Genomic DNA, 15,463 nt, shown 5'->3' on the forward strand with positions numbered 1-15,463 from the left:
AACCAAGAAGCGACACCCGCGCTTTCCTCTTTGGCGGATGTCACAATCGCCTTCTTTTACTGTTTTGTGAAACAGAAACACCCCCCATGTTTATTTCCCCTTCCTAATATTAGATAATATAAAACTGTTTAAACAACTTATAAATAATTTTTTAATTATAATTTATAAAATATAAAATTATTATGCAAAAAAATTTATCTCAATTCATATAAAATGTATTTCCAAGTAATTTTGTATCTGATGCCTTCTCATAGTTTCATTTGTTGTCTGCGGCTCCGATTTCATGCGTGGTTCCTCTTGGCTAATTCATTGATTTGAATTAATTACAAAATACGGAAATTGGATGGCAGCCTGTGTAATTAAGGGCAGGAATGAGGGGTAAGTGTGGAGTTTGAGGATAAGCATATCACCCGATGTTACGAGCCCACGTCGGACGACCCCTCCTCCCTCTTCCACCTACGACTGCGTTTTAGGTGCACCCATATTATTTCACGCGCTTTCCTCGCCTCTCCCTCACGCTCTTCTGGCAACGCGTATCCTCCGCCAGCTCCCATTTCATGATTGAGTTTGTCCGCGCGTGGAATACACGCATTCGGGTTCGGAGTGCTGCAAGACTTTGTGCCTTTTTGTGGACTCCTCTGCTCTGCCCTTACAAATTGAAGTCCTTGCTTCTCTTCTCGTTGCTCATTGTATAATCCATCTTCTTGTATCAGATCTGCTCAACAATCCCCTTTGATTTTTTTCCCTATCTTCTCAATCCCTCCCTTCTTCTGCTTGATTTCTGGTCTTTGATTATCCTCCCAGATGGGTGTCGCCGTTATCAATCCTCGAGATTGCTTAAACAATTCATCTTTTCCCCAACCCCTTCCCTCTTCTCTCCCCAGAATGAAAGTTTTGACGTCTCACCAGACCACAAACCCTAAAGCGAACCGGAGCAGCCGCAGCCGCCCCAACACCCGTCCCAAGCGGAGCTCCTCACGTCCCCACGATGATGAGCGCCCGACCCGCTCAACGTCCGCGTTCATGGTCAAACCGCAGCCCCATAAACCTGTCATGGGTCAAATAAAAATCCTCAAACGTGGTGAACTGCTAACCGACGCTCAGACTCCGGCTCCTGCTCCTGCTCCGGCTCCCGTCGTCGAGCGGGCAGATCTGTTAAAGACAGACCTGGAATCGATGGCCAGGATGGTTCCGAATCCTGAACCAGCTCCTGTGGAAGGACTTGTGGGATTTTATGCTGGATCCTCTATGTTTGTGGCATCGCCGCCGCCCAGTTCAGTCCCCTTGCCTGCTTTTTTCACTAAGAAGGCAGTCAGTGACGCTACGAGCGACCTGCGGAGGATTCTGCGGTTGGATCTGCAGTGACTTTACTTATTCTGTGATTGGAAGGACTTGGACACTGGTCTTTGGTGATTGGGGCTTGTAACCCTCGATCTTCTCTTATTTTTTCAGCGGGAAGATGGGGTGGACGGCTCTAATTATTTTGACGCTCTGTTCAGACTACCACCGTACATAGGATTATTAGGATTTAGACCTGAGTAGATGCTTCAGCTTTTTCTTGTTCGATCTTTTGTTGGATCTGGTGGTAGGATTTGATTAGGTTGTTTTGTTTACAATTGTATGAAAAGTAGCTCGTCTTGTGTTCTGTAGTTGCCCGTAGCAGCAGGTATCCAGCATATAGAACTTGCCAATGTCTGTCCTGTCATACGTATTTTGTTTAGTGAAAATGTTAATTCCTTTCTTATCGTAATACAAAGTTGTGTGCTTTCTCCGATTTCCTCTTACCCTAAGCCTGGATCATAGTTTATACGTGGCTTGTGTGCGCTTCCGGAATAATTTGCTTCTGATGTAAGAATGTTATAAGATGAATTGGTTGATGATAGAACTAATGAAAGAGAAGCTTGATATTTTGGGAGGCGAGGCCGGCTTTGTGATGACAAGTCACGAGATCACCATAAAATAAGGAACATACCTTTCCCATAATGAATTGATATTTCTGGGAGATCACGCGGGCTCTCCCACCGCAAGTCAGGACTCCCCCGGTAATCTATAAAATAATAATAATGAAATCAGGGAAGCAACGAATCATTGTGGTATTTTATTGCCACCTAATTAGTGATTTGCCGCTGGTTTTGATTTTCTTTTTTTTGGGACCAGCAAATGGTTTTGATTTTAAAAAACCACACCCCTTGCTTATGTGGTGTGTTTTGGAGCGTTCAGGAATCGACATGGTCAACTTCTGTAGCACCTCCCTCTCTTTTGCTGCTGACCCTTGTTCATACTTTGGCACACGGTACATTTTCTTTCTTCAACCCCGAACGGTAACGACGAGACAATTTGATCAAATGGTCATTTCCTATGATGGCCCATCATGAACTGTTTGGGGAGAAAATTGACGGTGGCTGACAAGAGATTAGTTATCATTTCAAATCAGAGAGTACCCAAATGCAAGTTAGTTGACAAAAGATTGGATGGATCTTTTCGGCTGACATGTAAGGGAAAACTAATAAAATGCATAAAATAAAAAATATATGAATAGGAAACCCCGACGAACACCCCATGGGAAAATATAATTTGTAAATAATTATAATTATAATAATTACAATTAATGTGATTGAGTCGGGCTTAAATAAAATAATGAGTTATTCTAAATAGAGAGCACAAAACCAATCATAATAAGATTATATTCAATTGCGCCAACACCATCAGATTCAAAATTGTCGGGGTAGAGATTAGCTTGAGTTTCGATTACCGCAGTATGTGATCTACCAGAATATGTGACTTCGTATATAAGTCTGGTTAGCGTGAGTTATGCTAATTGGAAAGTAGATGGAGGGAGAGGCGGCCGATTGTGAGTTTAGATTCTGCTGGCCTTTAGAAAAGTAAACTTGCATCTGATCGATTTACATAATCTCTGATAATTTTACCGAGTATCCTGAAGTACTGCTATTATCAAGAATTTTGGGAAGGGAAGATATTTTCCTCTGCCACCTACTATTCATCATGGCATTTGAAAGTAAAACTTCATTCAAATTTTAATATTCTTTATCGCCATGTTTTTATTAATGCGCTCGTTAGACTTGAACGACCCACTTCTTTTTCCCCACTGACAAAAGTTGATTAATGGGTTGCGTGAGTTGACACTAGCGGCTTGTTTATGTTGGCACTTAATCAGGACACAGCAATAGACCCGATGCTCTGAGGAGGGGAAAGTCTTGAAATTTTAAATTGAAGAATCTATACTTTAAAGTAAGAAGATCATTTTTTTTCTCTAAAGGCTGAATCAATAAAAACAAATACTGCCAAAGAGCATTCTCTCTGTCCTTCGGAGGCAGCCGTTCTTTGAAACTGTTCGAGATTAAGAAAATTTCCGGAGATGGGGAATGGTTATTGTTAATTTTCTTCGAGCAAGGTAATTAATCTGAAAAAGTATACAGATAAATTGAATTCATTGGGTTGGTCTGAGAGGTATGAGATGAAGAGCGTAGAAGAGAGGGAGACGTGAGGTCGCCGAAAGGCAGCTTTTGACATTCACGCTTTTGCTTTTAGGGTAATTCTCTCATTATTATAGCTTTCCTTTCTCTTCTCCGGGACCAATATATTCTCTCCCATTCACGCTTTTGCTAGGCATTTTTGTAATTATGATTGAAGCCGGTATTAAAAACAAAACAAAAACATAATAATAATTTGAATTCCAATATTCAATATTCATGTTAATGTTTATAAACTCTCACGAAATCCCTTCTATTAAATTCAACGAAACGCCCTGATCTCGTTGCAATTTCGTTCAGCTTCAGGGATAATAAACAAGTGCGGGAAAACTAGTCGATTTGTTTACGTCAATGAACGAATTATTGAGTAGTACTGTTAATTTGTGTGGATTGGAGAGAACTGTGGCCGTGATTCCTCAAGAAATTCATCGACATCCGTCAGTCTCCCATCTTCTTTATGAGATATTGGGCCAGTTTGGCATTACTCTAAAAATCACTTATAAATACTCCTCCGGTCCTAATTATAAGACCCAATTGATTTATTTGAGGAGATTAAGGAAGTAAGTTAAGTTGATTATTTATAATAAATAAGTGTTGTTATTCCTAAAATATCCTTGCTAATTAAGTATATTGGCTAAAACTATCATTATTAGAAGGATTATCTTGGAAAAAATGCATAAATATAAGAGAGAAAATGGATTGGGTCTTATAATTAGGACCAAATAAAAAGTCAAATTGAGTCTTATAATAAGGATCGGAGGAGTATATTTTCTATAAGTCGAGACACAATTTTTTTCACAAATTTATTTTATATTTTATAAATTATAATTAAAAAGTTGTTTATAAGCTGTTTTTGTTATGTACACTGCACAGTGCAACTAAATTTGCAAGCGAAGATTCTAAATTTTATTGTCATTCAAAATGAAAAGATGCTCTGCGTCTGCGCTGTTGAGAAAATGGAGAGATGTCTCATTTCCTGATGATTTTTTATTTCTTCCAGAAAAAAAAAAAAAAAAAAGGTGCTCGCAACTTTTTTCTCCAGTGCAGCGTATAGTGAGTGTGCTGGTTTGGTAAAACTTTTTACTCAGACGACAACTCATGACCCTTTAAAGAGAAGTCGTGGGATTTACCGATTTAACTCCAAATAGGCATTTTTTTTTATTATATGGAGGAAAGTTAGGTTAGGAGTAATTTTTTCAAAAAAGGCTGCTTATAACTGATAATCTCATATAACAATAAAAATATATGCATCTGACAAAATAAACTTGAAAATTTTATTATAAATGTGTTCTCTATAAATATACAGTATTAGAATGCTCATCTTGATTGTGCAGAGTAACAAAACAAACTAATTTGCTGCATGATAAAAGGAATGCTTTGGAGGGAAAATCACAAATTTGTCATTCATGGCAGCATATAAATTTACACTGTACTTGATCTGCCCAGAGAGCAGATCAGGAAATTTTTAATGGGAGGGTGAAACGAAAAATATCTAACGGGGCAGGATTGAAATTCTATTTCAGAAAACTGTGAGCCATGCATTGGCAGCACAAGAGAGCATCTTCCTTGAAAATGTTAGTGTGATAATAATCACAATGTGCAGTACAGAAATATTACCGAGGAATTAAAAACTTAGATTTCTTCAATTTACTGCTATCAACCGATTTATATTCAGATTATCAGATATTATTGGACCTCTAATACTGAAAAATTATCCACAGCTTCAATGAAGGAAGACATAAATATAAAGAGTTTTTGAGGAATTTAATTTTTTAACGAATTCAACATGTAAACGTCGCTACTTGATTTACAAATATAAAAATTTAATTTGTAAGTACAAATAATTAAATTCAACTCATAACACATGCAAAAATAAATCAGAACTTTTGTACACTTTTTTGTATTTAATATAATTTTTTTCTCTCAAATTTGTTATCGTTTTGATTTTGGTCACCTAATAGGTAAAATAATCTAAATTTTTATTGAATTATCAGGGGGAATGTTTTAAATAAAAAAAACTTGATAACCAAAATTTATTGTTTAAAATTTGAGAGACTGAAATCAAAACGAGGACAAATTTAAGAGGTAAAAGATTGAGTTAATGCTGAATTTTTTATCTGGAAGTTATAAGTAATTTTGCCTCGCTAAAATGCTTTCTAATGAAAATGCTTGGCAAACGATTTTACTAATGATTATTTAGCCCTGATCGTAATTTTTTATGAAAGTTCATTGACAGGTGCTATCATTTATACAAGTCACGCAGAAATATACCATAATTAATCATTCACGCCATGCCATATGTTTAACTTCATTTTTTAAAAATTTAATTTATCTTGCTGGAGAAAAGCTACTTTCACATATTCTCGGAGTGTTCTTATTCGACTGAGGCAATTGAGGCACGCATCACTGTTTTATAGTTGATAAAGTGTGTCAGACGATGTGTTAATTCTTGACCTCTTTATTGTTGTAATCGTATTTTTAAAATAGAAACGCTCTTTTACTGATTAAATGGCGGGGGTTTTGTCACTTAACCAATTGCAATTAGAATTATTTTCCTCACGCATGGAGTAATCTAGCTTAGAGGAGTTGTTTTTACCCTCGCTGCTTGGAGATGGCAGGGTATAGTTTGTCCATCTAATACCAATGCGGGTGTTTGGTTTTTCTGAAAATACTTTTTAAAAACAAGTCGAGATAAAAAATTTTTTTTTATATAACATAAAATTATTTTTAAAATAATAGTTTGATTTCTATCTAAACACTTCTTAAATAAAACATTTACTTTATTTCGTCGTCGTTGTTAGATTTTTCAGAAGTTATCCATCCACTTCAGCCATTAGGAATGCAGAATACAGGAACAACGCCGTGAATTAAAACAGGAATCGACCAACAAACGTCTTCTCAAGACTTGGCTCTCATGCAACTCATTTACCATCAGCAACAAAGTTCCTTCTTTCTGGATGTTACTGCCCACTGTTGGGGTCGGGTGACACAGACATTGTTAAACGAAATTACCTTGTGAAAAAAATGTTTTTATCCCTTAAAAAGACTGCAAAGTAAAGAAAATAATGAACAGAAATAGGATATCTATTAGTATAAAACTATACAAACCCACGTAAACATAAAAATAGGAGAAGAAATGAAATAGAATAATAAAATTAAGTCAAGCATATGGAATTATATAAATTGATAAGCGGCGTAATTAAGGAAAATGAATGTTTGTCAACTAGGAATAAAAATGGTGGTTAAAAAAAAAAGCGCAGGAGATGAATGATGAGTGAGGGAAGTGAAAATGAGGAAGGTGCCACATGTCGGGGGTGGGCCCCAAAGCACCCAAGAAGAGAAGAGTGAGACCCACAGGGGTGAGGCGCCATAACCTTACTATCGATGACCAACTGCACAAAAAACGAATAACTGGAATCTACTCCATCCTCTCCACCACACAAGATCCAACCCTCCTCCCCCCTCCCCCTCCCCCCCCCCCTTTCTCACCTCCCCCCCCCCTCCCTCTCCCTCCCTCTATATATATATGCACATACCTTTTCCTGTCATTCTCTTACTCTTCTTTTCTCCCTCTACTCCTTCCTCTCCACCCTTCCTCCCTCTCCCTGCACACTCCGTCTCCCTCCCTCTCTCTCTCTTATTCTCTTCCCACACTGCCACGCCATGGTGAACGACGAGTGGATAGGAGCGGCCATGACTAATGACATGGTGGTGGTCGAGCTCCTGATTCATCTCCGCCAGTCCCAAGCTGCCCCCAAATCTCGCCCTCTGACCGCCGCCGCCGCCCCCCTCTCTTGGGGTCTCAAGCAGCCGCGCTCTAGGCTCGCACCCAGATGGAAGGACGCCGATTCTACCAGATGTAGCCCCACCACGCCCCTCTCTTGGAGTGGCGCCGCCTCTCCCTCCATCACCGCTGATGGTTGCGAAGAATCTAGCCGTCCCTCCCTTGTTTCTCAACAAGCATCCAGATCCAAGGTTGGTCCCATCTCTTTCTGTATTTCTTCACTCCTCCGTCTCCGTCTCCGCGAATCTCACCCCCATCTTCGTGCCACCCGATCTCTGTGGGGTGGCGCCTCCGAATTTGCCTTGCTTGACCCGAACATCATCCTCATATACCATACTTAATTCGGGTGAGGGTGTGGTGTCATCTTGCGATTTTGGGTGGCTTAATGTGCCGATGACGCATTATCGTCTTCAGAACCGTCACCGTCCTCTAATCGCGCATATTTCCAGTTCTTCTGTTGACCACACCAGCAGGGACAAATCTGTCCCGTTAGAATTTTCAGTTTTTTTTTTTTTTGGTTTCTAATTTGGTTCCATCACTGAAATTGATTATTGTGACGGTTCTTGTTCTTGAAATAAGCAAATGATTAAATAATCAAGAGTAAGTCTTTCTGGGGCGAGTGAAGGGGGAGGATTTGAGATATTTGGGCAAGTGTGAGGCGATGAGTAGAAGCATCGGGAGAAAAGAAAAGAAAAGAGATGGCGTTTTCATCTCGCCTCTTTTATCGGGAAAATGACAAAAAACACCCTGGGAAATGCTAGGTGTTGGATGGGTGAAGTGAAAGTGATGGAATCCGGCGCTTTCGGGTTAGATTATAGAAGTGAGGTGCGGAGGGTCTAGTTGGATATTCAAGTGTAGATCTGGATCCATTGGCAGGGTTTGGGCAGGAAACAGGTAGGGGAAGAGATGGGTGGTTTTGTGCGTCGATGCGGTGGCGGACGACGTTGATAGCGGCGTCTTATCGCCTTCACAGGTGGAATACTCCATTTTATGTCTCTTACCTTCTTCTATCTTCATAAAATTACTAATTACAGGGGGTGGGTCCTCCCTACTTGGCATGTCATTATGTCACGTGACCTCACCATCACGTGCCCGGTATCCGGCGCGGCCGACTCCGAGTGGTAGGTCGCTTTAGACCATTGTTTCTGCAGATGCGAACGCTTTCTTCATACCTCTACCGCAATTTGTTTTGTTGATTATTGATTTCCAAGCGTCAACATTTGATATCTTCTGGGCTCCCGGTCTTTTCCATGCCCTTGGACATTTCGAGGGCCCGCGCCTCACTCACTTTTCCTTTTTTAGTTTTTCTGTGGTCAAACTCCCTTGTATTTTAGTTTTACAGAGGGGGTGCTGTATTTTAGTGCGACTCGATTGTGATTTTGATTGTCTTTTTTTTTTCATTGTATGCTTTTTTTCTGGGTTGATAGCCTAATTATTTTATTCCTTCTAAGCTTTCAGGCTTCGGCTTCTGCTACGAGTGCATGTACTGGGAACTCTGCCTCCACCAAGAGGTGTAGAAAAAACAAGGTAAAGCTGCCCATTCCTTTTCCTCATAAATTTATGTAAGTGCCGTTCACTGTGGTCCATATGATATCTGAGTTGGCAAGCCAACTTCCTCTGATTGGCTGCGCTCATGTCATGTGTAAGTGCGTTCATCGTGATTCTTTTGGCCATCTTTTAGACCTTTGCTGAATTGAAGGAGGAGGAGAGCGTTCTGCTGAAGGAAAGGACACATTTAGAGAAGGTATCCATGGGGGGACCTTGCCTGGATTTTTTTTCCCCCTCAAAAAGAATATATTTTTGCCCTCCCCCGCGTTTCTCCGACTCCTTCTATGCTGCCTATGCCTGATTTCTAATGTCCCTCTTAATGTGCCAGGAGTTAGCAACTCTGAGTGCAACTTTTAACGAGCAGAGGGCTAGAAATGAGAGCTTGAAGAGGATTAAGGTAAAATGGAGGGTTCTTGATCCATCTCTCTTTCCCCACCTTGAGTTTGTGGGGGACTTGTGTTTCTGATACCCTGTTTTGTTGTCATTCACAGTTTGATTTAGGTGCCACATGTAAGAACAGTCCGAGTTCAGCATCCGGTGAAAATACGCTTTGTAAGGTGCAAACGCGAACAGCAGAGGACGGTAGTGATCCACAATCAGATTCGAAGGCAGGCCGGACCGAATCATCCGGGGAAAGTGGCTTCTTGATCCCAGATCTCAATATGATGCCATCCGAGGGTGATTCCTCTCATGTGGAATGATGGGTCGAGATATGGCCCTTCTGCTGTTTAAAACAGAGCCCTAGAGCCAGCTGGGAAGAGCTTTCATGGGAAGCCACAATTCCGCAAACAATGTACAGGCCCATGGGAGAGGCAGAAACTTAATGGACCGAGTAAGCAGATCATGGGGCAACTTGAACGCCGCTTGCCCATTCTTGTTCACGATGGTTTAGTGTAGTCATCCTACTGGCCAATAATTAAAGGCTGTAGAGATATTAATGTTGCAGGTGTCCGAAATTTCTTGTGGGGCAAAAGTAAAACCTCTTTACTTTTTTGATCTCCGGATTCTTGTTTCTTCTTCAATGTATTATTCTTTGTATTTTTTTTCCTAATTCTATTTAGTATAAAGTTAAAAAAATTTATATATATATAAATCCAAGAGAGAGTAAAATCTAAATATATTCATTATTTAAAAGTTATTTTTTCTCTTCAAGTTTTGTTCGCGATGTAATGTCGTGCTATTTTAAATAAACAAATAATAATTGTAACTTCTTTGGACCAAAAACAATAATCAACTTGAAATTTGAAACGTGATGTGTATTGGAAAATATAATAAACATGTGAATTAGGAGTTAGGACAATTGAATTGAAATGAAAAAGGTTAAAAATTCTTCGATTTGATTAAAGTTAGTTTGGTTTGTCTTGTACTATTCGCTGAATCCATAGGTTGCTTCGTCTCCACTTGTCTCGTACTCTCAAGATGGATATAGCACTTTTCCATGGGATATCATTTACCTAATCTCTGAAAGCATGAAGGGTGTGACGCTGCAACCCCTCAAAGCTCAAAGCCCCGTCCCCTATTGCGAGGATGGATTCCCTAGTTGCAGAAGGGCGGTTTAAAATGATTGGCTTCGCCTGGTTTACTCGGATCCTCTGTCAGAATCATTCGCTCTCTCAATCAATCAATATGCCTATGAAAGAAGAAAGTTGTCGGAAGAGTGAGATGTGGATAATTATGCTTGTTTTCATTTGGGCTAAGATCCACAGAACATTGTTGTTTGTAAAGTGAATTGGACTCTTTTGACCAAAAAAAAAGGTAAATTGGACTCGATAAGTAAGAAACAGCACATTCCCACTTAAACCAGAACGGATAAGTTAGTGGAATGGCTCTCTCGGGAAATCCAAATTCTCTCGTTCCTTCTTCCCCGGAAGAAAGCGACCTTGTGGCTCGGAGTTCAAAGAAGATTAAGAAAGTGATAATGGAGGGACAGCAGAATATTCTTGGGGGTCATTGGCCCCAGCTGGGATCAAACCAGAATGATAACGCTAAGAGAGGAACCTCTTTTGCTGATAAGCTCAAAGGTATCAACAGACAGAATGACGAACAAGAGGAAGACATGGAAGATGTCGGAGATACACAATCTGAGTCTCACATGTCTCAGGACTCGGAACAAGCCAATGACTCAGAGGAAGAACCACCTTGCAAGACTATAGAGCATCCTGATAGGAACTTCCCTACTTTCTGTTTTTCTGGCAGGGTGAAGAAACGTCTTTACAGAGCCTGGAACAAGGCGGTTATTGTCAAGCTACTGGATAGGAACATTGGTTACAAGGCTTTATTAACTCGTCTTCAAACTCTATGGGCAAAAAGAGGGGTTATAAGTCTCATAAACATAGGTTATGGATTCTTTATCGTCAAACTCACGAACAGGGAGGATTATTTCAATGCTCTCACAGGGGGTCCATGGATGATCTATGATCATTACCTAACTGTTCGTCCTTGGGAACCCAGATTCAAACCTTCTCAAGCAACCATTAATAAAGTTGCAGTATGGGTCCGTCTACCAAGAGTCTCACTTGAATACTATGATGAAGTGGCGTTAACCTATATAGGCAACCGGATTGGGGAGACCTTGAAAATCGATATAAACACTTCTTGTCAGCTTAGAGGACATTATGCTCGCATCTGTGTTTTAGTGGATTTAGGGAAACAATTGATGTCAGGATTTTCGCTGGATGGGGAGGACTATTATCTGGAATATGAAGGGCTGCATTTGCTCTGTTCAAATTGTGGCGTGTATGGGCATAGATGTGAGACTTGTCCAACAAAAATGAAAATACCAGAGATGAATGATAATGCAGGGAGCAGTAAAAAAGATGGAACTAGCCATGGTGAGTTTCAACAAGAACCTCCCTCTTACGTTCAGGATCATTGGCGAGTTGTTCAAAAAACACGCCGGCAAAGGAAGAGCAGAGACACGAAGATGGGAGTGAACCAGCCGAAAAACAGGGGATCACGATTCAACGTCCTTGCTGACGTGGAAGAAAGCCGTGAGGATATGGATAGGGCCGTTGTTCCGTACCTGAGCAACGTGCAGGGAGACATTCAGGGAGACGCACATCATTTCTCCTCACCTCAGCGCACTATACAGGTACGACCTCAAAAAGCTAAACCACAGAACGCAACAAAAAAGAGGCAGGAAACCACCGAAGGCACGCTCGCTGGGAAGTTAGTGATATCACAAAGGGGAAAAAAAGAGGAAAATCAAGAGGATAGCCTAATTAAAAGAATTGAGAAAAGGACGCGTGAAATGTACCAGGGTGAGATGAGAAGTGGAGAAATTATGATGGCATCAGTGGGGTCACAGAGTGAGGAAGTAGAGAATGAAAGGGAGGAAGGGGACCCAATTAATGTGGATGAAGATCTGGACCCACAGACTAGAAGCCCAGGCCGGATCATTAATCCTCATATTGAACCAGGGGAGGCCCAAATGCAAGTGGACTCGAGAGACCATGCGAGTGGGCTGGAATGTGACACCCCTTCAGAGGTTGACCCAACGGAGGATAAGTGGAATGTAGGAACTATTGTTCCAGAGACTCCTTCTGAAGCTTGATGGGCTTGCTTCCTTTCTATTCCATTTTTCTTATGGATAGTCTTTTTTATTGGAACACTCGAGGGGCCTGTGATTCGGGGCTCCTTAGAAATCTAAAAGTAGTTTGTGATGGGCCTAAGCCCATTTTTATTGGTCTGGCTGAAACAAGATGTGAAAGGGAAACTCGCTTTCGATGTCTTGCTTCCTTGGGTTTCGATGGTATAGGTGTATCGCCAAGTAACGGACGTTCTGGGGGGCTGGTAATAGCTTGGAAGAGTGCGCAGATTCAGATCTCCATTATAGAACAAGACCGACAATTTTTCCATGTTCTGTGTGAGATTCCCGACCGACAAACCTTTATGATGACTGTAGTCTATGTCTCACCGAATATCGAATCCAGAACACAGATATGGGAAAAGCTGAAAATCATATCATCTTCCTCCTCCTTACCTTGGATAGTAATGGGAGATTTCAATGATATCCTGGAAGCTACAGATCGAACTGGAGGGGCGCGCATCTGCCACAACAGGATAAATTGGTTCCAGGACAGAGTCAGCGAGTGTGGACTTGTAGATATGGGTTTCAAAGGTCCAAAATTTACCTGGCGTGGTCCTCTTCGCCCAGGATGCTCACGGTTATATGAACGGCTGGATCGAGCTCTTTGTAATTCAAATTTTCTGACTACTTTTCCAGATAGCTTTCTTAAGGTACTTCCTCGAACGAAATTCTCTGATCATAATCCCATCTCCCTTTAATTTTATTCCCCTGTGTCTGTATACATGCCGAAGCCTTTTCGATTTGAAGCAATGTGGCTCTCACATGATAATTTCAAGGACCTTTTAAAAGATAACTGGTCGGTATCTGATAATATCAACGAGTCTCTGGTGATTTTTAAAAATTCGGTATCTGTCTGGAATAAGGAAGTTTTCGGGTTCGTGGAAAAAAGGAAGAGAATTATCTTGGCAAGATTAAATGGTATTCAACATTCGCCTGCCTATCCTTTTTCTGGTTTTCTGATGAATCTTGAACAGTCTCTTCAACTGGAACTGGATGAAATTCTCAAACTTGAGGAACTGAAATGGTTCCAAAAGTCTAGAGCTCAATGGATTTCAAAGGGTGATCGTAACACTCGGTATTACCATCTCAAAACAAATGTTAGAAGAAGGAGGAATAGAGTAATCACCCTAAAAAATGAAGCAGGTGATTGGTTAGAAGGGGATGAAGTGTTAAGAAAGCATGTGGTCCAGTATTTCCAAAACCTTTTTCAAATGGATAACGAGCAATCCTATTTGCTGCAAACTGATACGAATTTTCCCATCTTGGATAATGATAATTTAACTACCCTGAATTCTTTGCCTGATGATGAGGAAATTAAAGCTGCCTTGTTTGCAATGGGCCCCTATAAGGCCCCAGGATATGATGGATTTTCGCCTATCTTTTATCAAGCAAATTGGGATACTGTAGGACCCTCTATTTGCAATTTTGTTAAAGCTGGGTTCAATCAGGAGCTACCTCTCCAGGAAGCCAATAGGACCCTAATCTCACTAATTCCAAAAAGAGATAATCCGGAGTTAGTGAGCCACTTTCGGCCTATTTCACTGTGCTCTGTTCATTATAAGTGCTTGACGAAAGTAATTACTAATAGACTGAAGGGACTGATGGATGGGCTGATATCTCCTTTCCAGTCTGGTTTTATCAAAGGTAGGCATATTCAAGATAACATAGTGGTGGGACAGGAGATACTTCACATAATGAAGAAAGCCAAAGGTCGAAAAGGCCTAATGGCAATTAAAATAGATTTTGAAAAAGCTTACGATAGACTGAGATGGGATTTTTTGAAGTGTGTGTTGACTGATGTGGGCTTAGATGACAAGTTCATCAATTTAATTATGAATTGTGTCACCTCTGTCTCCTATAATGTTTTATGGAATGGCACTTATACTGATTTTTTCTTTCCAAAAAGGGGACTTAGACAGGGTGACCCTATTTCTCCTTTACTTTTTGTATTGTGCATGGACAGAATTTCTCATATGATTGCTGATGCTGTTGGTAATGGGGCTTGGAAACCTATTCTGGTTACTAGAGAAGGGCCTGCCATATCTCACCTCATGTTTGCAGATGATTTATTACTCTTTGGAGAGGCTACAGAGAGACAAGCCCATAATATGATGGACTGTTTGAATACTTTTTGTGCAGCATCTGGGGGGAAAATCAATATCAATAAATCTTCTATTTTCTTCTCTCCGAAAGTACATGCTGACTTGAAAGGTAAAATCTGTTCAATAACCAGTATGAAGAATTCTTGTGAGATAGGGAAATATCTTGGATTTCCAATCGCCAGAGGGAGGAGACCGAAAGATACTTTCAGATATATAATTGATAATGTTAGATCTCGCCTGTCAGCCTGGAAGGAAAACTGTCTCACAACTGCTGGTAGAATTGTTTTGGCAAAGTCAGTCATCAGTGCCATTCCACTTTACCCGATGCAAGTGGCGAGAATCCCAAACTCTATCTGCATGGAGGTAGAAAGACTCCAACGGAATTTTATTTGGGGTAGCTCTAACAAGAATCATGGATTCCATCCTATTAGTTGGGAGCAAGTTCTTCGGCCCAAAAACCAAGGAGGGCTCGGCTTTAAGAGACTTACTAGTCTGAATGATGCCTTTGGGGCTAAATTAGCTTGGCAGCTCATAATTGGAACAAAAGGATTGTGGGCCGATGTTTTGTTTAAAAAATACATGATAAGGAATGAATCCAACTTATTGGAAGCACAGAAGAGTGATTCACAACTCTGGAAATTTATTTCTCAGCAGAAGCATATTGTGGACAGGGGATCAAAATGGAATATCAGAAATGGCACATCTGTGAAGTTCTTTACTGATAAGTGGCTTATTCAAGACAAAGTGATAAAAGACTGGAGTCTTAGGCCACTGTCAACAAGGGAAGAAGAGAGTAAAGTTGCTGATTGGGTAGCCTATGGTGCTTGGGATTTTGTAAGACTTTCCACAATCCTCCCTTCTCACGTGTTGCAGCACCTAATAGCCAAATTACCGCCATTGCCCATTGCTGGAGAGGACATTCTATCCTGGAGTGAAACAGCAAGTGGGG

General features: G+C 40.6%; 3 protein-coding genes across 4 annotated transcripts; all 3 read left to right on the forward strand.

The window, feature by feature from the left end:
• The first annotated feature begins 680 nt into the window (after window positions 1-680).
• LOC114754479 (uncharacterized) lies at window positions 681-1,784 on the forward strand. The gene has a single exon (XM_028943240.1). It carries the CDS (start codon window positions 805-807, stop codon window positions 1,363-1,365), a length of 561 nt encoding a protein of 186 aa, XP_028799073.1. The 5' UTR covers window positions 681-804; the 3' UTR covers window positions 1,366-1,784.
• A 5,210-nt stretch (window positions 1,785-6,994) lies between these two features.
• LOC114754483 (uncharacterized) lies at window positions 6,995-9,868 on the forward strand. 2 transcript variants are annotated; one of them, XM_028943248.1, is made up of 5 exons: window positions 6,995-7,466; window positions 8,734-8,802; window positions 8,957-9,019; window positions 9,152-9,220; window positions 9,315-9,868. In XM_028943248.1, exons 1-5 carry the CDS (start codon window positions 7,155-7,157, stop codon window positions 9,522-9,524), a joined length of 723 nt encoding a protein of 240 aa, XP_028799081.1. In that variant the 5' UTR covers window positions 6,995-7,154; the 3' UTR covers window positions 9,525-9,868. The 2 variants fall into 2 exon arrangements, with proteins under 2 accessions (XP_028799081.1, XP_028799082.1); XM_028943249.1 differs by lacking the exon at window positions 8,957-9,019.
• A 2,507-nt stretch (window positions 9,869-12,375) lies between these two features.
• Window positions 12,376-13,110, forward strand: LOC114754555 (uncharacterized). Its single transcript, XM_028943339.1, has one exon. The coding sequence runs from the start codon at window positions 12,376-12,378 to the stop codon at window positions 13,108-13,110; it is 735 nt and encodes a 244-aa protein (XP_028799172.1).
• Window positions 13,111-15,463: the final 2,353 nt, after the last annotated feature.

This window comes from Neltuma alba, unplaced genomic scaffold, assembly GCF_004799145.2.
Source record: "Neltuma alba isolate B1F8T4 unplaced genomic scaffold, ASM479914v2 tig00010148_pilon, whole genome shotgun sequence".
NCBI lineage: Eukaryota > Viridiplantae > Streptophyta > Magnoliopsida > Fabales > Fabaceae > Neltuma > Neltuma alba.